General features: G+C 41.1%; 1 protein-coding gene across 7 annotated transcripts in view; it reads left to right on the top strand.

Moving 5' to 3' along the window:
- Pde1c (phosphodiesterase 1C) overlaps window positions 1-25,828 on the top strand; it is a 563,679-nt gene that overhangs the window by 209,080 nt on the left and 328,771 nt on the right. For all 7 annotated transcript variants that reach the window (XM_087659447.1, XM_087659449.1, NM_031078.2 and 4 more), the window contains 1 exon segment: window positions 10,289-10,460. In XM_087659447.1, coding sequence (XP_087515573.1) covers window positions 10,289-10,460 — 172 coding nt within the window.

Raw genomic sequence — 25,828 nt, 5'->3', positions numbered from 1 at the left:
AGTCAAAGGGTAACATCTTTGACCCCTGACTTTAGTCAGGGATCTCTTTCTTTTCCTCTCGTTTTTCCTCTCTTATCTAGCGTTAGAGGGTTGAAAGCATGAACAAAAAGAGGCAGAGAAGAGTGGAAGAAAGAAGAAACCATAAAGTAGCTAAAGGTCAGCTATAAGGACTTGACAAATGGAATTAAGTAAAATTAAAATGATTTTATACAGAAAAAAAACTGTTGTGAAAAACAGCCTACAAAATATTTGTCCACTAAATGTCAGATAGTGGGTTAATATCTAAAGTACACAAAGAACTGCCTAAATTAAATATCAGGGGGGGAAAACTTCCAGTAAGTAAATGCGATATTAACCTGGAGAGACAGTTTTCAAAAGAGAAGATACAACTGGCCAACAAATACCTAAAAAAGTGTTCCACATCCCTAGCTTTTGGGGAGACGCAGTCAACCTGCTTTGAGATCCCATATCATCTCCATAAGAATTGTTGGTATCAGGGAAACAAGTGACAGAAGATGCTGGCAAGAATGTGGGAAAAGAGGAGGCATACATACTGGGAGGAAATTGAACTTTTGCAGCTCATAGAAATTAATATAGATGTTACATAAAAAATGAAAAATAACCCTATGTATGACTTCTTCTGGTTATATACCGAAAAGACTACAGTCTGCCACAGAGACATTTCTTTTAACTTCTTACTTTTTAAAGAATTTCATGTATGAGTGCTGTTTACCTCCTTCCTCACTTTCCCCCTCCCCAGTTAATGTCCCATTTCCCCAATTCCCTCTTTCACAGCACCTGTGTTCCCTACAGAGATATTTGTGTATCCCTGTTGATTGCTGCAGGATTCACAGTAGGTGAAAAATAGAACCACCTTAGATGTCTATCAATCAAGAAATGTATAGTGTGGTGCAGATACACATTGTGATCTTATGCCAATGTAAGAAAAATGAAATCTTCACATTTTCAAAAGATGGATAAAACTAGAAGCCATTATAAGAAACAAAAGTAATTAAGACTGGAAGACCAAGTCTACACGTTTCTGACTTATGTGGATCCTCGATTTTAGTATGTGTACATTTGTGCATGTGGCACGGAGGAGTCATGAAAGAACATAGGAGGGGATGGAGAGATCTTAAGGGAGAGGGCTAGTGCAGGGAGGGAATGGAATGCTGGAATATGCAGCAGAGGGAAGGTGACTGGTGAGTAGGGAGGTGGGGACAGGGAGCCAGCAGTGAGGCAGGCCAATGGGAATAAAATACACATATGCTATAAAGAAGTACCTTTCTTTATAAACTTACTTACATTGATTTTTTAAAAAAGCTCAAAAGGGGATTTTCTGGGGAGATTTTACAGGTGTTACAGGCTTCTAGAGAGAGCCGTAGGATTTGGTACAGTCAGGGCTCACATCTTTCAGTTTGCTCTTTTTTCTGCTTTCTGTACCATCCCTTCAGTTTTAGTGAGTAAAGTTCCACAGAGGAACTTCATCAGGAAGAGGATGGATACAAGATCATATGCTTTGGAAACCACATAGACATTTTTCATTTTCACTTTGGGAACCACCTAGGTATTTTTCCTTTTCTTTCTAGAGAATTACATTTCCTCTCTACTTTGTGTTTTTGCAATACTCTAAATTTTTAGCATGTGCCAACAGATTGTATACATTTTTTACTCAGACCCAAGCTGATAAGTGACTTGTCAGAATGAAACAGAGTCACTGTGTTATCCAGGGCTCCTCCTGCAGACAGTTTATTAGGATACCTCTGTTAGGCACACTACAAAGTGAATCTGAGGCTACCCCTGATTTAGATTCTTCTCATTTGCTTGTCTTTTGCCCTTGTCTTTTCTCAGTCCATTAAACTTACCCTGCATGGTTCCTTCTCCACATAGCTGAGTTCCCTTCTCTAAAGCTACAAACTGCTTCCTTGAGGCCTGAGACAAAGATCTCCCCAGTGACTCTTGTTCTCCTTGTAAAATACTCTCTGAAGCATGGACCATTCTTCTTGATCTATGTCATGTATTTGTGTTTTCTCTTTTGTGAAAGTGTAAACTCTGATGTATTTCACAGATCCCAGGATGAGGAAAGTGAAAATATTGGGTTAAAATGGTCGGGTTTCTCCACCTCCAACTCTATGATCCAGGTTGTTCAATTTTTGGAGACATAACATGCTAGTGTTCAACAGAGTTTTGAAGAAGCATTGGTCCGATGGTCGCTAAGGCAGTTCCCATCAGGTATCATAGCACTTCCCAGCTCATAGGGAGCACTGGATGGTGACACATTGGAACCTGACTGCTTCTTCTCCTGCTGTGCTTAAGGCACAGATAACTGCTAATGGAGCTTACGAGTCAAGTGGATTTACAGACCATCTGGAAGGGTTATAGGATACATGAAGTCGTCATTGTGAAGTAAGAGAAAGGGATATGGCAGGGACACAGAGGAGAGAGCAGGAGAATGGACGGGTACTGAACTGGGAAGAAGGCAGAGGAGCACAGAGCTGGGTTTTGGAGCAGGAGGAACAGATGAGATGGAGTGAGCACAGTGGAGCTGCTTGCTTCCTGCACCTGAGCCACACTATTTTTGGTATCCTGAAGGCTTAGTTTACCTGTGATCTCCCTCACGGGGCTTTTGATATTATTGGAAAAGACTCACGTGATTTTGTTTCTGCATTTTTGTCTCAATTTAGTCAGGAGCATTTCATGCTTTCAAGTCAGCCTAAAATAAATTGGAGTGGGGGAAGTTTTAGTTTTCATTTTGTCAGAGAAGACTTTCCAGCCAGTACCCTCTGGAGACTATTCTGCCCATATTGGTGACAGGGGAGCAGGGGAGCAGTTCGATTCCACTTTCTCGGAGTTGGCCAAATGATTCTCACCAGATGGAGCTGGGATGAGGCAGTGCAGAGACTGACCCAATGTGCTCCTAGGGAAGAGCAGAATAACTGGGGTGGGGTGGGTGGGTGGGGGTTCTGGCTGTATTTCAGGATGCAAAACTGTGTACACTCTATGTACTAGGCCTGGCTTTGCTTCTAGTGGGGCCTGTTGTGAACTTCTGCTGGAACTTTTCTTCCAGTTTTCCTCTAGGAGTTCTTGACTCATGGAGGAACTGTCTGATGCCCCTGCTTGGGAAGCTCCCAGAAACCATCTCTGACGGTTAATTCAGAATATTAACCACAACTTTTCTGAAGATCTTTCTAGAATCCAGCCCTACTTGCCCTATTTTTGGCACATTTATTTATATTGTTGTTTTACTCAAGAGGTCATTAGAAGAGCGATCTTGAAAACCCAGTTAGGTACACAGATACCATAAGAAGAAAGGAGGGGGTCTCATACTGGGGCCACATGGGAAGTACTGGGATTGGTCATGTGGCAGAAGATACAAGTCTGTGTGGACAAGAACTTCATTGTGGCTTTCCTGAGAAGGGATGGGTGAGGCAGGATAAACAGGCTTAGATTGGTCTGGATCCTGGAGTATCAGAGATGCTTCTAGTTGTTCAGTATCTGACCTTTGACTAGGTCTAGATAACAATCACCCTGATTATGTGAAACTAAAATGGGGAATGTCCAAATGTCTTGGCTTTTATTTGAAAAGTACACCTCAGATAGGAACTTTCAGGTTTAGGTGACAAGTGAGGCAGGAGACTAAGATAGGGCAGCTCAGAGATATTATTGAGTTGACTGGAAGACGCGTGTCTAATACATGAATACAGGGCAGAGATTCAAATACTGGTTTTGAAAAGTACAACAGGGGTTGGGGATTTAGCTCAGTGGTAGAGTGCTTGCCTAGGAAGCCCAAGGCCCTGGGTTCGGTCCCCAGCTCCGAAAAAAAGAACCAAAAAAAAAAAAAAAAAAAAGAAAGAAAGGAAAAAAAAAAAGAAAAGTACAACAAACCTGTTGACAGTGATGGCCACTCCCTGAGGCATCCGTGTCTTGTGTCTTTGCTTCATCCTGAATCCATGATTTATTCTCACTGCCTTCTGCCGCTTCCTGGGAGCACTGCCTAATAAACTGTTCTCCCCCCACCTGTTTCTAAATGGAAACTGGACCTAAGTTACACACTGAAGCAATTCAAGATTTGGATGCTGCCCCAAGGCCCCATTTCTACACTAGAGCTTCTCTGGTTCTGTGGGAAACATCCCATAGGCATATGTGAGTGGACCCCAAAGACCTTATTCTTTGTATGAGGTGGGATTCTGTGCTGGAATCCTACTGCATCTGGCTATATCAGCTTCTCCTATAACTGTGTCTCCTGTGATGTACTTGGCCATGCTTGGTCCTCCCCTTACTGTATTTCATAGATTTTGATCCTTTTTAAATTTCTTTTTGTTTCTTATTGAATAAAATTTAAATTGTATTCATATCACTCCAATTAAATATATCCTTATCAGCATATAGAGTTATTTCTACTGGCAACATTGCTCAATTGCATAGATATCTAGAATATGAATACACTGCAGGCAATTCAAGTGGCTGGTAGGTGGTAGTAGCCTAATTGTAACAGAATTCCTCACGAGAGGGCAGCAGATTTTAGCCATTGGTAAAATTTGGATAGCTTGGCTCCTTTGACGTTTCTAAAGGCTAATTTCTTTTTTTTTCATCTTTATTAAATTAGGTATTTCTTATATTTTTGGTTGTGAGCCTAGCCTTTAACGGCTGAGCCATCTCTCCAGCCCAAATTAGGTATTTCTTATTTACATTTCAAATGTTATTCCCTTTCCCGGTTTCCAGGCCAACATCCCCCCAAAAATCCCGTTCACTGCGGGTTCAGTCTTGGCAGGGCCAGTGGCTTCCCCTTTCACTGGTGCTCTTACTAGGCTATTCATTGCTACCTATGAAATTGGAGCCCAGGGTCAGTCCATGTATAGTCTTTGGGTAGTGGCTTAGTCCCTGGAAGCTCTGGTTGGTTGGCATTGTTCATATGGTGTCTCAAGCCCCTTTAAGCTCTTCCAGTCCTTTCTCTGATTCCTTCAATGGGGGTCCTATTCTCAGTTCAGTGGTTTGCTGCTGGCATTCGCCTATGTATTTGTTGTATTCTGGCTGTCTCTCAGGAGAGATCTACATCTGGTTCCTGTCAGCCTGCACTTCTTTGCTTCATCCATCTTATCTAGTTTGGTGGCTGTATATGTATGGGCCACCTGTGGGGCAGGCTCTGAATAGGCGTTCCTTCAGCCTCTGTTCTAAACTTTAAGGCTAATTTCTTTAAACACACATAAATGTATATTGAATGTGTGTCAGTGAGTTTAATTGCTAAATAATCCAGGAAAGCATTCTAGTTATTTGGAAGACATGATCTTCGTCTTGATTGTCAACTTGATCAGGTTGATGGATGTCTCAGACATGAGTCAAATATACTCTGTGTGTGGCTGTGGAATGCTTCCAGGAACAACTAAAGGACTGGAAGTAATAAATCTCCTGATAGACAATTTGGTGACATTATGGGGCATGCGAAGGATGGTGGGCCCTTGTTGGAGGAATTGGCCATTAGGGCTATGTAACTGGGAGCTATATCTTGCCCTGATCTCCTCCTATATTTCATTTTCCCTTCTTCCTGTCTCTCATGATGTAAGTTCCTTTGTTCATGACTTCTCTACTGTGATGGATGAATGCAACAAAAACCATAAGCCAAAATAAATCTTTCCTACCTTAAGTGTTTTCCATCAGGTATCTTGTCATAGTGACAGGGTAGGTATCCAGCACAGCAAGTCCTAAGGCACACAGATAATTAAGACCAGCAGGAGAGCAGAAATGAATTTGCTTAATAATCATAAAACTGTCAAGACTTGTCAGTATCTGCAAGAAAGTAATTAGTTGTATTGCATTTGATAAGGTTCTTGTTTTTTCTGTAGGCAAAAATCATATTCCCCATCTGTTATCTTTAATTTCAGGGTATAAAATACATTCAAGATAATGAGAGTGGTGATGACCTGGGTTGGGTGAGCTGCATAGGACATCCACAAAACTCTATTAATTTCAAAGACTAGATTTTTTCTTAATAGTGCTTCTTTATCATCTGAACCTAATTAACTCCTTCTACTTGATTTTTTTCCCCAACTACCTTTGCAAGATGTAGGTTTTTGTCCTAATGCCTATCACCTCATGCTAACAAGATGGCTGCTGCAGCTCAAATACTATTGTCACCTTTCAGCAGGAGGAAGAGATGAAGAGGAGAAAGGAGGGAAAGGTGAAGTTTAAAGGAATGAAAGTGGTCTCAGGATAGTCTCAGGAATTTCCAGTTATAATTAATTGGGGCAGAATTACAATGCAAAGCAAGGAATTGCATGCATTGTTTTTTTTCCCCTTAAAAGAGGAAGGCAGGTGATCTGGGAGTTGCTGATGAAAGTTAAATGAGTCCTATTTATTGACTTTGCTCTCTCTGCCCTTAAATGTGTCATTGTGTCCTTATCTGCTGGTGCAGTTTCGGGAGACACCATTTGCATCTCCCCTTGGGACACTTTTACAGGGTGGCTTGTATTTTAGGATCCTTTTGATTCACCAATGATAGAAAGACATTATGAATTCCCTAATGCTTGCAAATGAATCTGTATTTTAATAGTTTTTAATACTTAAGAATTAGTCACTTGTCCACATAAAACTTTGCTATTTTGCTTAAAAATAACATACCTCACTTTGTATGAATTCATGGGGACCTTCCTCTAGTCCTGTCTTGCAGTGTACCAGTCTCCTCTCTGGAAAAAAAGAGATAGACTACCATGGTTTTAACCATTTTATTCAAGGAACTTAATAAATTCCCCTAGCAAGCCTTTGGATTTTCCTCTAGACTGCTATCCTCTGTCTCTGCTCCAGCCTCACTGGATGGCTCCGTTGTGTCTTTGAACTGCTGCAAGTCTTCTTTCCTATTGGCTGTTGTGCTGCTCTGGCCTTAGATTCATGTTCCATGTCACATTTCCTTGTTGCTCTTCCAGGTCCCCGAAGCTGAGTAGGTGAACCTTCGTTGGTTTTCCATCATGCCCTGTTGCTCCCCAGCTATGATGTATTGCTGCTTATTTCTAGTGGTCAGAGTGGACACACCAGTAAATTTAAAAGATGCCTGGTAGGAGCTATAACTTGGATCCACTGAAGATTTCCAACACTTCCTTAACTCCTCATTCATCTCTTTATGTTGGGGTCTGGAATGGGACCTGGATCAATGATGAATTTAATGCATATTTATTAGAATGAGAAAATGAAGGAATGGAGAAAAATGCCCAGGAAGTTGATCATAAGACCTTTACGTAGCAGCTGCTATTCTTGTTCTTTCTCCTGGAACCAGAACTTCATTAACATATAATTAACATAGAACCAGACTTAATTAATAAATCCAGATTATATTAAGCTATATGGTTAGGGCTTCAAAACTGTCCTGTATTTCAGGGGATTCTGAATGTTTCCTGTTTCTAATGTGCTCTTGATGATGTAAACGTAGTTTGAATGGACAGTCCAAGGGGATCGTCATGGATGATGATGGTTATTAACAGAACTTTTTACTGTCCTTGATAAAGGTTCAGGGAGATAATTTCCCTTGGATGCATGGCATTTTTCTGCTCTTCATAACAGAGCCATCCTTCAAGCATAGCAAGCCAATATTTCTTCTATGGTGAGATGCAGAGGGCTGGTTAGGGTCTTTAAGAAGGCTGACAGGAACCAGAAGTAGATCTCTCCTGAGAGAACAGCCAGAATACTGCAAATACATATGTGAATGCCAGCAGCAAATCACTGAACTGAAAATGGGACACCCCCCCGCCCCAGTGAAGGAATCAGAGTAAAGACTGAAGAGCTGAAGGGGCTTGAGACTCCGGATGAACAACAATGCCAACCAACCAGAGCTTCCAGAGACTAAGCCACTACATAAAGACTATACATGAATTGACCCTGGGCTCCAACTGCATAGGTAGCAATGAATAATCTAGTAAGGTCACCCATGGAAGGGGAAACCCTTGGTCCTGCCAAGGCTGAATCCCCAGTGAATGGGATTCTTGGGAGGAGGGCGGTAATGGGGGGAGGATGGGGAGGGGAACACCCATATAGAAGGGGAGAGGGAGGGATTAGGGGGTTGTTGGCCTGGAAACCAGGAAAGGGAATAACATTTGAAATGTAAATAAGGTATTCCTTATGTGTGGATTGAGTGTTAAATGCCAAGCCAGATGAATGCAATTCTATGGAAGCAAGACTTGGCCACCTTATAGTTTCTTGGTGCAAATATAAAACCATTACCCCATGACTAGACTGTGTTTCAACAGTTTTTATTTATTTCCTCATAATGAAAAAGTCAACAGATTAGGAGAGAACTGACACTGTATAGACAATTGTTTTTTTATACTCACTGATCTTAGTGTGGCCATATGGGGAAGCAATGGATTATGGGGCAGATGCAGAAGGAGGGGGTACTGTGAGTAGGAGCTATGCTTTGAGTTTCTGTGGGAGGAAACAGTGAGATCAAGGAAGAAGGCACAGGGTTGGGCAAACTGAATGATATCTGTGATCTCTGGAGCAGAAGGGTTGCTTAGATTTAACTCCATATGACTTGTCCCCTCGGCGATTAGGAAGTTATGGTTATTAAGGCAGTGAATAGAGATTAGGAACATGAAAGCCCAATAAGGAGGAAGTTTGGTGACCCTAGGTGCTGGTGGATGATCAGGGGAAGGAGGCCAAGGAAAGTGATGCAATTGGGCTTCTGGAAAGTACAGAGTTTCCAGAACTCTGCTTATCTGGCCATGCTTATTTGGCAGGGATCCTTTGTTGTTATAGAAAAGTTAGAAGAGGTAAAGGACCACTTTGTCACATCCTCAAGGCTGTGTTCTGACAGCGCTTGGGTCTGAATGCATTAATAATAAAGTTAGAATCACTTATAATGTGTCAGTGTTGCATTATTGAAAAGAAATTATTAAGCACTTCTACTTGGCGTAATTTATCCAAGAGCAAAGCCAGATTCAGTGTCTCCCCTCCCTCTGTCTTCTGTTGTTGCCTGTCTGTTGTATAAGCCTGAATCTGTGCCTGCCTGAATGCTGTCTTGTGGATCTATCTCTTCCTGGCTGTGTCTTTGCACACAAGAATTGTGCCTATGGGTGTGTCTGTAACAAAGGGCTTTGCTCTCTCTTTAATTGAACGGCACAGAAAGTATCCTACTGGGGAAGGAATAAGGAATAGTTTCAAAATTTTTACAAAAGATTGAGTCACTGATTCTAACTGACCAAAACACACCCAGATAATAAACAGTACTATAGTCATCATTGTTTATCAAGCAATATTCATATGTCGCAATCAGCATTTATGATGGATGTTAGTAATATAAGACTGTTTTCATTTTGTTTTCTGTTTTCAGCAAATGATTATCATGACATATAGGCACATATGAAGCACTCTCTGAGACAGGGGTACCCGCGAGTACCAAACTTAAGATCACAGTGGTGCTTTAGCTTAGGTTGGAAAAGTTGGTTACATGGGAAATCCAAGGCAAGTAAGGTTGGTTGCTATATTTCCCTCAAAAACACATTAAACAACAGTTTGAGTACACAATAAGTCAGTCTTAAGCCTTAAGTGACCTCAAGTTAAATTATTAATTCTTGCTGTAGGGTCCAGCAAAAAGTTCCAGTCTCTTTGAAGGTAAAAGGTATTTTTTATCATATTATCACACATTATCATGTTGATATTAACATCTTTTGGTGTGGTGGTTTAAAGAATGCCAAGCATATTCAAACTACCACATTTGGCTAATTCAACTGTACACTTAAAACATCATTTCCACCTGATGTTCATCTTTCATACTTAGCTCACATGTCTGATGTGTTTTCAGACTAGACTGTCAATAAATAAATATTGTAAATTAGCTTTTCCCAAATCTTAATGTTGCAGAAGAATCAGACAGCTTGATAGTGACTTTTAATTCCTAGAGGTGGGCACTCTCTGGATGGGTATCTTTTCAGAATAGCATGTTAAAACCTGGTCTCTGGCAAGCTCAACTCACAGGGGAGACTTGTGTCTAGAAATCCCTGAATAGACATCTTCATGGATATAAGTGGTACTATCCAACATGTGGAGCTGATCCCTCTGCACTGAGACAGAATGTCCATGATGTTCAACTATAATTCTGTATATCTAATGCTAGACTGTCTTCTACATATAAATAAAAAGATCCCGTATTTATCCACAAATTGCCTGCTGAATATCTAGCTCATGGAGCCCTGTGATATAGGTGGTGCATGAGAGATGTCTAAATTTCCTGTTCTGCCTTTGCATATCCTGGGTCGAGATAAAGGCAAAGCTGTGATTCATTTATAAGTTTCTCTTTTATCCTTAGGATCTAAGTCACAGAACTGTCTGTGGAACTCCCTCATTGATGGCCTCACTGGGAATGTTAAGGAGAAGCCACGGCCAACAATTGTCCAGGACACCCGACCCCCAGAAGAAATTCTGGCAGATGAATTGCCACAACTGGATAGCCCAGAAGCTTTGGTGAAGACATCCTTCAGGTTTGGTGGCTGAGAATCCAGTTTGTTCCTTCTTATTGGTTTTGAGAGCTATCTCAGTCCGTTTGGATGCCTACTCAGGGGGCAGCAAATGACTGTTTCTCTGTACTGTATGAATTAGCAATGATGAAAGATTTTTGAAATGATTCCTAACTGGACTCCCATGTAGCTTTCCCAAATGTTGTAAATATCAAGTCTCTGGTTTATTTCTGTTGGTAGTTAAATGGTATTGGCATTTCAGTGCTGAGGTTCAGTACTCAGTGGTATCAGCAACTTGAATTGGGTGAATGCTGCTTTTGCTCCAAGGGGCAATAATGCATTTGGGTAAGCTCATGTACTGGGATTCATCCAGCCCTTTGCCTTTATTGTCTCTTGCTTGGGGGAGGTTTCTACTTGTGAGAGACATAAGCTCTATCACTGAGGTAAATGAACACAGTCTTGTGTTGTTCTCCAGATGGCTGACTGCTCTACTCCTGGTCCCTTAGTCTGGTATCTCCCTGGAAAGGACTTTTTCATTCTTTTTTAACTGTATGCTTCATTTTCACTACAGCTCTATCCATTACCTTCTTATCCATTATAATCAAAGTTAATCTGGGTGTGAACATGTTGCAACATCCAGTGCCGTTTATATCAGAAATTGAGATTTCATAATTCTTCCAATTTCTGTTTCTCCCTTCCTTTCTGCTACAGTAACTGGTCCTACTCTTATGATCACCATGAACTGTTCTATTCTCCAGATAGCCCATGTAACATATAAATTTCACTCTAGGCAACTCTTTGACCCCATGAAATGATTTTTAAATGAGCTATCTTTTGCATAGAGGAAGTGTGTAATAGCTTAGTTAAAACCATTTCATTGTGTGCAGGTTCTTATATAGACTGAATTATAGATGAGTCTGAACAGAAGTGTGGATAGGAGTTTTGTTTGGATTTCTTTATGCAACGTGATAGCTACATTGGGGAGACAAGTACAATATCAAATATTTTCTCATTCCCATAAAGGGGTTAGTTATTGCATCCTGAGGTTTTTGAAATAAAGATAAGCTCTCTCTGTGAACCTGCATTTTTCTGCAAATGACAGCAGGAAAGTATGGCTGTTGACTGGCTCTCTTAGTTTGTGTAATCCTGCCCTGGAGCCTGACTCCTCATATACAGTGTATCCATAACCAGTTCCTCTGTCTGAAAAGCGGTCCTTTATCATTGCCAACCAAAGGGTTACTCTCACTGGGCCGTCTGATTTGTGTGTTCATCTACATCATCATTACCCATTCTTATAATTCTTTGACCTTTTAAAATGAAAGTGTATAATGATCAAAGGCTTTTTTTTTTTAAACTTGATTTGGTGGTTATAGCCTGTGCCAACATCTTCATTCCTGAAAGAGATAAATGATAAATTATTAAGATAAGAGCTTATTTTTGGCACTTTGTATAAGTTGGCATAGAAGCAAGGGAAGAGGAGACACAATTATTCCGCCTTTGTATCAGTTGAGGCTAGAAATCCACTGGCATTAATGAATCCTTTTTTTTTTGGTCTGAGCGCTATTATGCAATTGTCCTTCCAAAGGTAGTTGACTGGTGTGGCAGTGCTGAAGTAACTTGTGCAGCTGTTACTTGTGGCTATCAGAATCAGTTGTGAGATTTTTTCTCTTTTTTGCATGAAAATTGTCAAACATACTCAAAATACTCATTTTATTTATCAATTAGTAATGAATCAGTGTCAGGTTACCCTGTTGATAATGCTAGTTTTTTAAAAGACATTTCAAATTTCAAAGAAAGGAAGAAATTATGGATGAATTTTAAGAAATAAATGATTGTTGGAGGGTATGTATCCTGGAAACCTGAGACTTGTTGATTCACAGTGTCTGTGACTTAGAAGAAAATCTACCACATATTCACATAGTTTTGAGCTTTAGGGAAACAGGAACAGTTGGGAGTTTTCACCTGAGGTCCCATGGGGTCTTGTTTGCTGAGAAGAAGCACATGGTGCCCAGGAACTGTCAACACTTATTCCCCCTAGACCTCTGTTGAGTCATTACTGTTGAATGTTTCAGGATGAGTGATAGCTTTGATTGCTAGCTTCTTTTTCTCCTGTTCGGAATCTACAGCTATGAAATATAGTTACCAACCCTTATTATCAAACAAGATCCAAACTACAATGGTAGTAATATGCCAAGTCCTCAGGAAGACTTCTGGGCTCTTCGACTCCTCACAGAAACTCCATGCTGGCTGACATGAGTATCATCTCTAATCCTGCTCTGTTTTCCCTCAGCTGCCAGGAAGATGGGGTATTATGTATGATCTCACAAACTTATTAGCTGATCCCACCAGATCCACACATCTTCTTCACAGTATTTTTGCTGTCCCTTGCTTTCACTTAGCCTCATTTGGTAACACACACTTTTTCTCAGGCATGTACAAATAAAGTGGATGCTCAAAAGGAAGTGGTCAGTTGCTCACTTCCACCTCTCCCTGAACTTTTCTAGCTCTTTTCAAGTAGGTAGAGGCAAATACACACAAGATGCCTTCAGGAAAAAGAGGGAGCATCTGCTTGATAGTATCATAACTTAATTCAAATGGTTCTTTTCCAAAAGATAGGAAAAGTTCATATATCTATGAATAGTATGTTTTTCTTTTCAGAAAAGTTTCACAAGTTTGTGTGTTTTGGTCTTTACTAGGCTCACCGTTACAATAACAAATATCCTCATAGTGTCAGGAATGGCTCTAATGTAGAAGAAACAAAATATAGAATTGATATTGTAGAGGATTTCCTAATAGACTTTCTTAGAAGACATTACATTATACCAAATAGATTTTAGCTAAGGGAGTAATGCATCCAAAATATTGCAAAGATAATTAGTCTGCCAACTAAGCATCTTAGAGATAAGCAATATTTAGGCTACTGGGATGCAAATTTTCATCAGGATTGACCAGCCATTAGGTTCCATTCTACTAACAGAAGGAGATACACATGACTTACAATGAGCCATTAGACCCACTTATCTGTCAGAAAATGTGCCTTCAAGAGGGCAATGCAGGGTGACAACCATCATTAAATTCTGGCCTGCCATAAAACCTCTGCTGCTCCTCTTAAGAAAAGCATATGGTGGTATGGTGGTATACATCTTTAATCCCAGCACTCAGAATCACTTAGATAAGATGATCCCTGTGAGTTTGAGGCCAGCCTGGTTTACAAAGTGAGTCCAGGACAGCCATTGCTATTACACAGCGAAACCCTGTCTTAAAAAACCAAAAAAAGAAAGAAAAAGAAAAGAAAGGAAAGGAAAAGAAAAGCAGAAGCAGAAAGAAGGAAAGAAGGAAGAAAGGGAGGAAAAGGAAGAAAGAGAAAAGCATAATTCTTGCAAGTGGGCAAGATAAACCTGGGTAATTATTATGTGAAAAAGAACAACACTGCCATACTTAAAAACCATTATGGCAATATCGGTGTTGTGTAAATTTCCCTTGTGCCTAAGTAGCCAGACTTGCACATGTAGAATTATAAGTCTAAGGTATAGATAAGTGAGATCTTTGAAGTCAGCTCCCCTTTGGGTATGACATGGTGATATCATTGAAGAGCTTTTTTTTATTTTTCCTAAGTGTGTAGAGTGAATTATCACTAGGAAGGGGACATATTTCTGCTTCAGGCTTACAACTAACCCAAAAGATGCTGTCATTTGTGGTGGTTTGAAGGAGAATGGATTCAATGGGCTCATTGACTTGAATACTTGTTCCCTATTTGGTGGAACTGTTTGGGAACAATTAGAAGATGTGACCTTGATGGAGGAGGTGTGTCATTTGGGGTGGATTTTGAGGTTTTAAAAGACTTATACCATTCCTAGGAGTCTCATGGTTGGGGATCAATATGTGAACTCTCAGCTCTTCCTTCGCACCATCATGGACTCTAACCCTCTGAGACCATAGACCAAATTAAACACTGTCTTTTATGAGTTGCCTTCTTCATGGTGTTTTGGCATAGCAATAGAAAAATAACAATGTCACTATGGCAGAGAAAAAGAAACTGTCTTGGAAATGTGGAACCTGTGATTTGGGTTGAATCCAAATATAGACTAGTAGGAGTGCTTACTTGAGAGTTGGCTGTCATTAATGGCAGTAGCTAGGGGGAAGCTAGGGTCTTACTTTAGGTCTTATTGGAATCTCACCTTAAATAGCTAGATCATTGAAAGCTTCCAATCCAGCTTCAAGATAAGTTCCTAGATCTAACACCTTGAGCTTGTCCTGCAAACAGTTTGGGATTACCACTAAAGGTCAACATGAGTCATGTCAGTTCGTATTAATGGCAGAATGTGCCACTGAAAGTGAGACTTCGGCATTCAGGATTAGAAAGTAAGATTTTGGAAGATGAATGGACCACCCTTCCTCCCTCTGGACTGCATGTGGCTAGCAAAGATATGTAAATGCCATCTCAGGCCTAAGTAACTGTACATCTACTGGTACCCTCATCTTGCTCTTCTTTGCTGGATGCTGAAGGACAGATACTCAGTGTCTTGGAACAGACAGTTCAGTGTAGTCTTATGAAGTAAATGCCAGGGCTTGAAGGGAAGCAGTGTTCCTTCTTGTCCAAATCCAAGCCCCAGCTGTCTCTGGAAAGGGCCATGGTTTAGCTCTTACTTGTGCTAAGGACTGGGGTCTTCATCATCTCAGAATAGACAGTGTTGGGTCCCTAGCTAGACAGGTTCAGTATTTGTTGTGTCTGAATTGGATTTTAGTTCCAATGTACTTAGCACTGGGAGTTTGTTTCATGTCTTGCAGCCTCTGTTTTTTCTCCATTGTTTTTTCTCCCTTTCCCTTCAATTTTATGTAAAGACATATTTGGAAATCAAAAGATAAAATAGATTTTGATCTATAACTTTAAAAAATTTTTAAGACAAGTCACTTAATATACCCATCACATATGTATTTGTGTGTGTGTGTGTATGTATGTATGTATGTATGTATGTATGTATGTATGTATGTGTGTGTGTGTGGTAACCCTCATTGCCTTAACCATAACAACTGAAGTTTTGTCTAGAGTAGCTATTCGACAGGTTAAGCTTGGCTGTGTATTGTCAACATCTGCGGGGATTGTTAAACGGACTGTGAGCTTACCCCTTGGTAGAGTAAAATGGGAACCAGCATGCACTTTAAAAAAGACAAACATGCTTCAAGGATGGTGATACTGGTAATTGGGGCATCCTCTTCAAAACTATGGAACAAGATGGGAATTTGTAGCTTTTGAACTTCAAAATAGCTCACTGTTATTGAGTAGGTCACTTACATATTTGGCCTTAACTTTTAAGTTTTGCACTGAGGATAGAGAAGCTCACTTTCCAGGGTCATTATGAGAATGTAAGTAAGCATACACAAGGAAGGCAATCCATGCAGCATACAACATGTGTTCAGTAGGCACAATTCCTGTTTCTGCTCAGTATTTTCTGGACCCCTTGCATGGATCAAAGGTGAGGCTGTGGCTTCAGCTTTACATTACTCTGGACTCTAAAATCTCAGTTGAGTATTTAATAGGAGAATTCTGCTTTCAAAACCCAAGACTCTTGAGAGGGAGAAAGTAGGAACAGGAAAGGCAACACTGCTCATGGACTAGGTCTAGGTAGCCTGAACATGGGTAAATTTCTCAGTACTGTCCACCAGAGGACCCAGAAGAACAGTAAACATTCCCTAATGAGTGCCTGATGAGTCATTTGCTTGCTGCTAGGCATAGGCAGTCACTAGCTCACTTAAGGCCTTTAAGTCTTAGCAAAGTAAGTATTGTTATTCAGGCTGTACATGTCAAGAAGTTGAGAGACCAAACCATATGTCCAAAGTTATCATCAGGTAATAGAGCTAAAGAACTGAAATAGTAGCCCCTCACCCCACCCCACTTCTGTTAAGGAGGAGACCTCTCTACCATTTCCAGCTACCATCACGTCACCATAACATTCATGTCCCTGGAACTGTAATGGATGAAGACAATGTGATTAGTGGTATTAGTCTGAGTGTGACCTGTGAATATACACTTTGGTGTCCCAAATGTCCTGTAATGCAGACCCTACCCTTCTCCATGGCATGAAGTATTTTTCTAGTTTAGATTTATGTGTTCAACTCACCTTCTTCTGGATAGAGCTTTTTCAGGCACTTCCCCTCAAACTTTATGTCTGAAAGGCCTCTTTGAGGATTTCTGTTAAATGAACACCCTGATTTAGCTTGTGAGTCTGTGTTTCCAACAGTCTCCAGGAGATGGGGTGGTTTGAGGACCATCTTTTCAGTGGTAAGGCCTGAAATTTCACAAGCATGAATTTGTAATGTGTTGTTCTTAACCTGTTACCCTGTTACCTCATTTTCTGAACAGAAGCACGGGCTTCAGAGATTATTGTTAGGATCAAGTAGGTTAAAGAGCCTTACAACTTCCAATTCCTTCTTTTCCAAGAATTCCAAACACAGTTTAAGGTTACATTGACCCTTTATACCCAAACTCTTTCTTCTGTTCTTGGGCCCTGAGGATATGTGCCCTGTATGTGCTTTATGAGTAAGGTTGGACACTGACCCAACATTGTAAGCAGTAGTAGAAGTCCTGAAGCTACCCTGTGTACCAGTCACTTCCATTGCTTACTTTAAACTGTGTGACTCCTAGGGTAGGTGGAGTCCTCAGGTTTGTATAGCTTTGCTTTTGGAAGAGGAAGACATTACTTCCCAGAGTCACCACAGGCTTGGTGAGCTTCTTCTCCCACTTAGAATGTCTGTATTTGGGCATTTATTTCTTAGATTCTATACGTAGGAAATTAAGCATATGTTCTCAAGAGCAGAGCCCCAGGGAGTAAAACACTTCAGCCTGGGAGGAGTGTATGGCCTTGTCAGATGCCATTAGATGGTTGTGTTTTCCATTCCATATTAAATCATTGAACGCCTCGTTTTGGCATCTGGCAGTCATTTTTTCCACTAGAGACTCCTGCCAAAAAGTCAGTTTCTGACTTGATTACTTTCAGGAAGTGTGCAGTGTAGTTGATGGTGGGCATGGCATGTGGCTGAGTCCCTGGGGATTGCAACCCCACCCCTGATGAGTCATGGGTCAGTGCCAGTTAGTTCATGGGAAGTCTAGCTGCACAGATTTCTCTTCTCACCATGTGTGGCTCCTATAGGGGCTCCCAGATGCATTTACTTTCCTCATTTAGTATTGCCTGTAGGGAATTTCTATGTTTCTCTATGGTCTTCAATAACCCCAAGGATCTTCCTCAAGTTTACCAAGAGGGAATGTGAAAGAAGGAATTTGAGGATTTTAAAACATTTTTTTCGCGCTTACCTAGGAAGCGCAAGGCCCTGGGTTCGGTCCCCAGCTCCGAAAAAAAGAACCAAAAAAAAAAAAAAAACAAAAACAAAAACAAAAACAAAAACAAAAAAAACAAAACAAAACATTTTTTTCATCTATAGCATTGTCTTGGGTCATGATGACTTTTTTACATTTGTATCATTTCTTTATTCTCATTTTGTTCTCCCACCTCTGTCCTCCCTTCCTCTAGTTAGCTCCCTTTCCTCCACCAAATACCTTTTCCTTCTGCTGCCTCCAGTTAGTGCATTCTATTGCCCTCTCATCCCTTAAGAGCCACCTTTCTACTTCTGTAACCTGCATGTACACACACTCATATATAAATATGTGAATGTGTTCACACACATCTGTGCACCCATAACTTTAAGTCTAGGTTCCCCATGGGAGAGACTTTTGAAGGCCAGAGAAGTGTTTACAGTGATGTTGCTTTCCTGGGAAGGCATTATTTAGGTCTCTTTTACTCAGGACACCTTTTGAGACTGATTTTCTCATTAAAGTTGGGAAAATGTGTGGATTGCGATCACTGTTGCTCTGGCATTCTTCTTGCTCTTTGCACTGGGAGTTTTGGAAAAAACGACCTTGTCTATCTATTATGGCCATGGAATTTAGCTGTCACATCTCTCACTACAGGAACATTCTTAGACCATGACCCTGTTGTTCTGTTGGGGGCAAATGGCTCGATGATGGCTAAGGCTATTGTTCCAAGGGTACTGAGCATGGCAGAGATGCTGAACTTATCTGCACCAAACCCTGATGAGCGTTTGGCTTAAGGCCGCCTTAGTGGGCTTGGGAAGGTCCCTTTGACACTGCACAGCAGCTGGGTTGTCCCCATCCATCCTTCCTTCTCTCCTTTGAAGGGTGTCAATTCCCTTTCCTGGTTTCACCCAGTCTCTTCAGCTACTTTCATTGTATCCCCTTGATTCATCCCTTGTCTGTTCCATTCTCACTTTATAAAGTATCCAGCTGGGTTCCTCTGCTGGATCATTCTGTCATTCACAACTCAGTACCCTGGGCACAGCTCCAAAACCATGGTCCTAGGAATCCAGGGCCAGGCTGTATATTCACTTTAATTTTTCATATGAGGTGCTTGCTGCTTCCTATCGGCTGTAATATTACCCTAGACTGAAACTATCTTCAATTTTGTATACTTTTATTGCCTATAGGAGACTTTTGAAGCATTGGATTAAAACAAAGACAACATAAAAGAGGAGAGTTTAAAATTATACTGAAAGAGTGACTATTGCCATTACCCAAGGCATATGTCACACACACACACACACACACACACACACACACACACACACACACACACACACACACACAGCATATACAAAACTGGATTCTGGGTGCATGATTCCAGCCAGGGGACCTGTCTCTGACACTCCCTTGCCTAGAGTGTGTGTTCTTATTCAAACCAGAACACATTCTCTTTGAGCTGCAGAAATGGAGCTAACTCATGGGGTAGCCTTCTCTCCAAGAAACCTCCAAGACAGAGGTACTTTTTAGCACTCAGCTTGCCAATGATCACACCCAGATTCCTTTCTTGTTGCACATTTTTAATGTCATTTGTTAAATGATGGAACATTTATTTTTGCTTGTTATGAGGGAATGAGAGCTACTTTACAGAAATCATACTTTATAGATTAGATCACCATGTGAGAGAGACCTGGGTAGCAAGGTTACAGCTTTGTTAGCACCCTAGAATGTGCAGAAAATGTTGCTTTCAAGGTTTCTTTTTAATTGGCTAGAACTTCCTCTAGAGTGCCTTACCTTACTGGGAACCAAGGGGTGGGGGTGTCATTAGAAGCTTCTGTGAGCTTCACATATGGACAGTGCCCCTCCCTCTTCTTCCGATGCTTTAGGTCCTCCCCACCCCATTCTCTTTCCCTCTCTGTGCTTTGAGATGAGGTCTTGCTAATTAGCTAAGTTTGTCTTGGGACTCACTATGTTGACCTCAAGTTTCTGATGTCTTGCCTCAGCTTTCTGAGTGTACAAGAATTATAGGTATGTACCATCACAACTGGTTAACATTAGGTTCTTGAAATAAAGTGCTCAAGTGTTTGGATGAAATTAATAGGTCTGGCTGTGATTCTTCTACGGTTCTAGACCAAATGGTTCAGTCTTCAGCCCTGGCTACAGCTGTTTCTATGGTAGCAGTACTAGCTGACTCCCCACTCAGGAGCCTAGGTGATGTCTCAGGTTTGGCTGATGATGTCAGGCAATTCTGGAACCTGTTCAAACTACACCCAGCATAAGGGACAATGTAAGAAAGCTAACTTTGCTCTCTTCGGTCACTTAATAGCTGCTACACTTCCATTGGTGTGGGGCCTCCAGTCAAGGGGCAGGTATCTCTTCAGAGAAGGGAAGAAAGAAGACTGTAACTGTCACTTTCTTTTTCAGTCAGATTGCAGGTGTCCCTGCAGCCCCTCAGAAAGAAGATGACTCTGGTTTTCCACTTCTCCTGTGTTACTTACTGCCTTTCCCTTTCCAACACCAGGCCTGGGGCTAAGTCACAATGGTAGATGGGTAAACAAACAGATTGGCCTGATGATTTGGGACCCTGCCTCTGGAAAAATCTCAAAAATACCATATGCAAGTCCTAATAGCTTTCTGCATCTTTTTTATATGTGATGTGTGCTAAAATTAAGTTTTCTTAATTAAGGAAAGAAACCCCTTTAAATCTGTGTCCTGTGAAATAAAAATGCGGCTATCATTTGACTGGCTATTGAAGTCTGTCTTATGCATCAGGGGAGCTAGTTAGATTGTTAACCTTGTAATAATGTGATTAAATGCTTTATGTAGGAGAACTGCTAGTTCCCACAGCATAATGGTAAGCTGCTTGACTAGCTAGAAGAAAAAGCAGGTTCTGTCTTAAGGCCTTTCTATAACAATTGTGATTTTCCCCTCCTCCCCAATGGCATCCTAACTTGGTACAGGAGTGACTGACTTGGTACAGTGAACTGGACCAGTGTCAATGTGCCCTACTCTTCCAGCATCACATGGATCCGTGAACACATCCGTGAATTGCCCTTAGTTGATCTTTGGCTGAGTCCACTCTTGATTGTCATAAAGCAAGACAAATAGTTTGGGAAAGAGACAGAAAAACTGTATCGGTTAAAGGAGTTGTTTGGCTTGTGCCTAAGTTATAGAAATGGCCTGTAAAGTGAACAACTAAAGAGAAGGCAAAATAAGCAAGGCTGGCAGGGCCTTGTGTTACCAGGGAAGGAGTGTAGAGAACAGAGGAAGCTGAGAGAGGGAAGTCTTGAATATATTATTGCTGACACAGCTATGTCAAAGATTCCCATTTCCTCAGCCACGGGGGAATGGAAAAGTCTTCCTGGGTCAGGCTCAGGGGATGGCAAAGTCTTCCTCAAGGTTCTGAGAGGGAACAAGTGAGTAGTATATACAAAAGCTAGCAATGGTACCTTCCTCCTCCCAAATGTTTAGTGTGATTCTGTTCACCTATATATACTTCCTACCAAAACCAGTTATCCCTGTCCACAGTGCTGTGTATAATAACATGCAGAGGTTCCAGTGAATCAGATTAGGTGGTGTGGCTCCATCCGAGTAGGCATAGCCCACCTGACTCTGGCTTTTCTGTGTCCATGTCTCTGTTGTTTCTTTAGTTTTATCTCCTTGCCATCCCTGGTCAGGTTTTCGGGATTAATCTTCGAGTGACTGGTGCAGCAAATGGATTCCAGTTTTATTCCATGGGTAGACATCTTTGTTGTTCTTTGAGATCACTGGGAGGCAGAAAGGAGACTGTGTAATTCTTCCTAGGTTACAGACTTAGGAATTAAGTTTATCCTATACATGTAGCCTCCAAATAAAGATTTTCTAGACAGCAATGGAGATGTAGAATGATCTAGGATCTGATCACCTGGATGTTACATGGTACCTAGAGGAGATGCAAAGATGGATTTAGGTAGAAACCAAAGGTGTCCCTCCATAGATTGGAGCAGAGCTCATAGCTTGAATTTCTTCTAAATGCAGTGGTAGTGAATCATTGACTAGACCTCCCTGTTACATGTAGCCTGCTATGGTTTCCTGATTGTTGATTACTGATAAATGTGGCAAGAAGTGGATGTAGAAGGCTGAATAGTCTTTAGGCTTCAGGAATACTAGGTTGGAGAGCTCTGCTGCTTGCGGCAGACCTGCAGACGCACATGTCTGTTTAGAAGTGCTTATAACCCACATTCAGGGAGGAAGGATCAAGTATTTGAAGGCAGACATATGTAAACATCTCCAAGGAATGAGTTGTGTACCTTCCAAAGAAATAAAGAAGAAGGTGTGACTCAGACAGCCTGCTTGGCCTGGGGAACCAAGACTGTAAGTGTAGATTAGCCCATTGTTCTCATTTAATGGAAAAAAGCTCAGGTTTTTTAATAAGAACAGTGTGTGTACAGTAGTGAATTATTTAATCATGTATAATGATTTGCTATTTTTTTAAAATTTGAATTTGTTTATTAAAAAATTTGCACATGTCTGCACCATAGACTGACAACTCTGAACCCCACCTTCTACCACATTGTTTGCTCTCCTCCCCTCCCATGTTTATGACTATTCCTTTGATCCACTGATGGTGACTATTTGTGATCCACTGATAGTGACTTGGCTGCCTTGTGACCATCGGTTTGGAACTATCTGTTGAAGCCTTGTTGGCTCAGCAATGAGTACACACTCAAGGCTTCCCTTCTGCAATGTTTTCTATGTCTTAGGGTTACATGCATGTGTTGTGCAGGGCTGGGCCAACAATCACTACTTGTTTTCTGCATCTTGTGGCCATGAATTGCTTCATTCACCACCAGGAGGTGTTAGTCAAGGCTTCTCTGACTCATACTGGAGCAGCTTTTGTCTATGGGAAAAAACATAGATATTTATAGGCAGTTACGTCTTGGTCAATTTAGTTCAACATCAGTAATAAGCTTTCTGCTTGGACCAGTAACTTCTCCAGACTTGAGCTGGTGGTCTGGTTAACATTGCCAAGCATGGGTCATACCTTTCTACCTTCCCCATAGAGTAGCTCTCAGATCCAGTCTAAATAGTTGGTTACTCCTACCACAAACAAGCTACTGTTGTGTAGATATCTTGTCTGGAAGATTGGACTTCTCATTTGTAGAGTTCACTGCTTGAGTGGACAAGACTGATGGTGTCTCTTCTCCTTAAGTAGCCCACTCAGCACCCTGTGGTCCTTTACTGCCAGCCAGCTTGGAAGGAGTTTCCAGCTGAGTGCCAGTTTCTTTTCTCTATAGCTTACAGCCAAGGTGTAAGGTGCCTTCAGTAAAAGGATCTCCTCCCCTAGTGATGGTAGGCAGCCAAGAAGATTGACAGGAAATTGCATGGTCTGTGTCCCAGTCTGGGTTAACTTCCATGTGTTGTTGCTGAATCTCTAGTGTATCATCTAGTGATAAAATTTAACCCTGGGTTAACCTGGGTATAAAAAATGCTCCTGACCAGAGCTTCCAGGGACTAAGCCACTACCCAAAGACATGGACTGACCCTGGGCTCCAACCTCACAGGTAGCAATGAATAGAATAGCCTAGTAAGAGCACCAGTGGAAGGGGAAGCCCTTGGTTCTGCCAAGACTGAACCCCCAGTGAACATGATTGTTGGGAAGAGGGCAGTAATGGGGGGAGGATGGGGAGGGGAACACCCATATAGAAAGGGAGGGGGAGTTAGGGGATGTTGGCCCAGAAACCGGGAAAGTGAATAACAATCGAAATGTAAATAAGAAATACTCAAGTTAATAAAGATAAAAAATGCTTCTGTATTTGTTTTTCAAAAAAATGTTAAATGGCAATATTTAAAATTCTATGGACGCCATAAGACCAATGAAATCAATTGTAGTCTATGTTCCTCTTGGAGCTGCCTTTGATCATTTGGTGTTTGTATTATAGACGTCATCTTTGTCCATCTGTCTCTGGTTCCTGGACCACATGACCCTAGGTTGTAGACAGTATGACCTTTCAGTTTTAGCTTTCTCTCTTTATAAAAAAAATCACAGAGGAAACATACATAATCAGGAACCTCACTATTGATTTAACCTTAGTTCCCATATACAGTCCATGTGTATTTCACCAGATGTCCCAGTAATATTTTTTAAGTCAATCTTGCTTTTCTTTGCTCTAGGCTTCCTTCTATATGTATCTACCCCTTAAAACAGGTATTCATCTTTTCCTTGTCTCTTATGACTCTGAAATTATAATAATTTATTTTTATTTTTATTGTGTTTAATTTAATTGTGTGTTTGAGAGAGAGAGAGAGAGAGAGAGAGAGAGAGAGAGAGAGAGAGAGAGAGAGAGAGAGAGAGAGAGAAGCTGAATTGTGAACCATGTAATGCGGTGCTTGTACCTGAATTTAGGTCCTCTGGAAAAAGCAGAAAGTGTTCTAACTGCTCAGCCATTGCTCCAGCTTCATGACACTGATATTTTGAGGTAACCTAGCTATGTGTTTCTTGTCCAGGATGCTCCTTATATGGAATGTCCCTCAGGTTGGGCTTGCCTAGTTATGGTCATCCCCTTCATCAGGAATCCTGCATATATGATGCTGTGTGCTTGTTAGCACAGTAGGTGGGGGAAGTAGTTGTTTGCTCTGTTACTCATGAAATGACTTCAACTTCAATTGCATGATTAAGGCATTTTCAGGATTTGTTCATGATCTTCTCTCATTCATAACCAAATTACCTTTGAGGAAGTACTTTGATACTTGGACAATTTTTCTCAATAAAAGTACACAAGGATTCTACCATTAACTGATAAGGTCTATTGGAATCAATGTCAATTTCTACCTGTGTATTCACTTTCTATTTATTAAAGGACATTTGGCTTCATAAAAGAGGTTTCCAAAAAAAAAAAAAAAAGAGGTTTCCATTTCCTCCTTCTTCTCTTCATTTTAGTATCAATATAGACTTTTTGTTTTGCTTTTCTCACTGTTTTGTTTATTTAATCTTCCTGGAGGCTATTTTAAAAGTACATATACTTTATATAAAGAAAGACCAAATAGAGGGAAGCAAGAGTCTTTGATGAGTGGGGGTACCATGTGTGACTTTGGTGATTGTGTGTATCATATGTGGCTTTGGTGAGTATGGGTACCATTAGTGGCTTTGGTGAGAGTGGGTGCTATATGTGACATGGGTGAGTGTGGATATTACATGTGGCTTTAGTAAGTGGGGTACCACGTGTGGCTTTGGTGAGTGTAGGTACCATTAGAAGCTTGGGTGAGTGTGGGTACAATTAGTAGCTTGAATGAATGTGGGTACCAGGTATGGCTTTGGTGAGTGTGGGTACCATGTATAGCTTTAGCAGGTGCTGTGTAACTCATGGGTTCCTGCTTCATGTTCTTGGAAGATGCAGATGCACATCTGGAATCTGTGTTGTGTGAAAAAAATTAGCTTTATTCTGACTAGACATTATATCTAGGTAGTCCTCAACAATGAGCAATCCCAGTAGCATTGAACTTTGTATCTCTCTCCTATCCTTTTCATCTTAACCCATGACCTAATCATTACATAAGGACAGTAGTACCAGCTCACTTGGCTTGGGCTGCGGGTTAAGTATTTTCCTACTTGTTTTATCTTTAGATGTTATAACAAGTTTTTTAATCTTTATAATTTCTAATAGGTAACAAAGCACAAAGACATTCATTTCTCTAGGATCATGCTACTCATTGATCTTGGATTCAGAGCCAGGTAGTTTTGGCTCTAGAACCAAACCATGCTTAGCCATTGGATCACACTGCCTCCCTGGTGGCACATTAAGGCAATTGTCTGGTATTTATGGCTTTGTAGTTATTCTGGTCCAGATTTTCAGCTGGGGATCCTGCTTCCTACTTTCTTCCCTATAACCCCATCAGTCTGCTTGCCTTGTTTCCAATCATTTCTGAGAGCCTAGTGTCACTGTAACGATAATGACAGGGTGCCTTAGGCTTGAGCCCCCGCATCCCCAGGCTATAAGGTTAGGGATGCAGATTTAGCTGTAGGGATGCAGGAGTCAAGGTGCACTGCCACAAGTGATGATTCCTATCTTTTACTTGTGGACCTTCTGGGTACATCCTGCTGGTC

This window comes from Rattus norvegicus, chromosome 4 (genome assembly GCF_021556685.1).
Source record: "Rattus norvegicus strain SHRSP/BbbUtx chromosome 4, alternate assembly SHRSP_T2T, whole genome shotgun sequence".
NCBI classification, from domain to species: Eukaryota; Metazoa; Chordata; class Mammalia; order Rodentia; family Muridae; genus Rattus; species Rattus norvegicus.
Note: the sequence above shows the minus strand (reverse complement) of the source record. Positions and strands in the feature narration are given on the sequence as shown.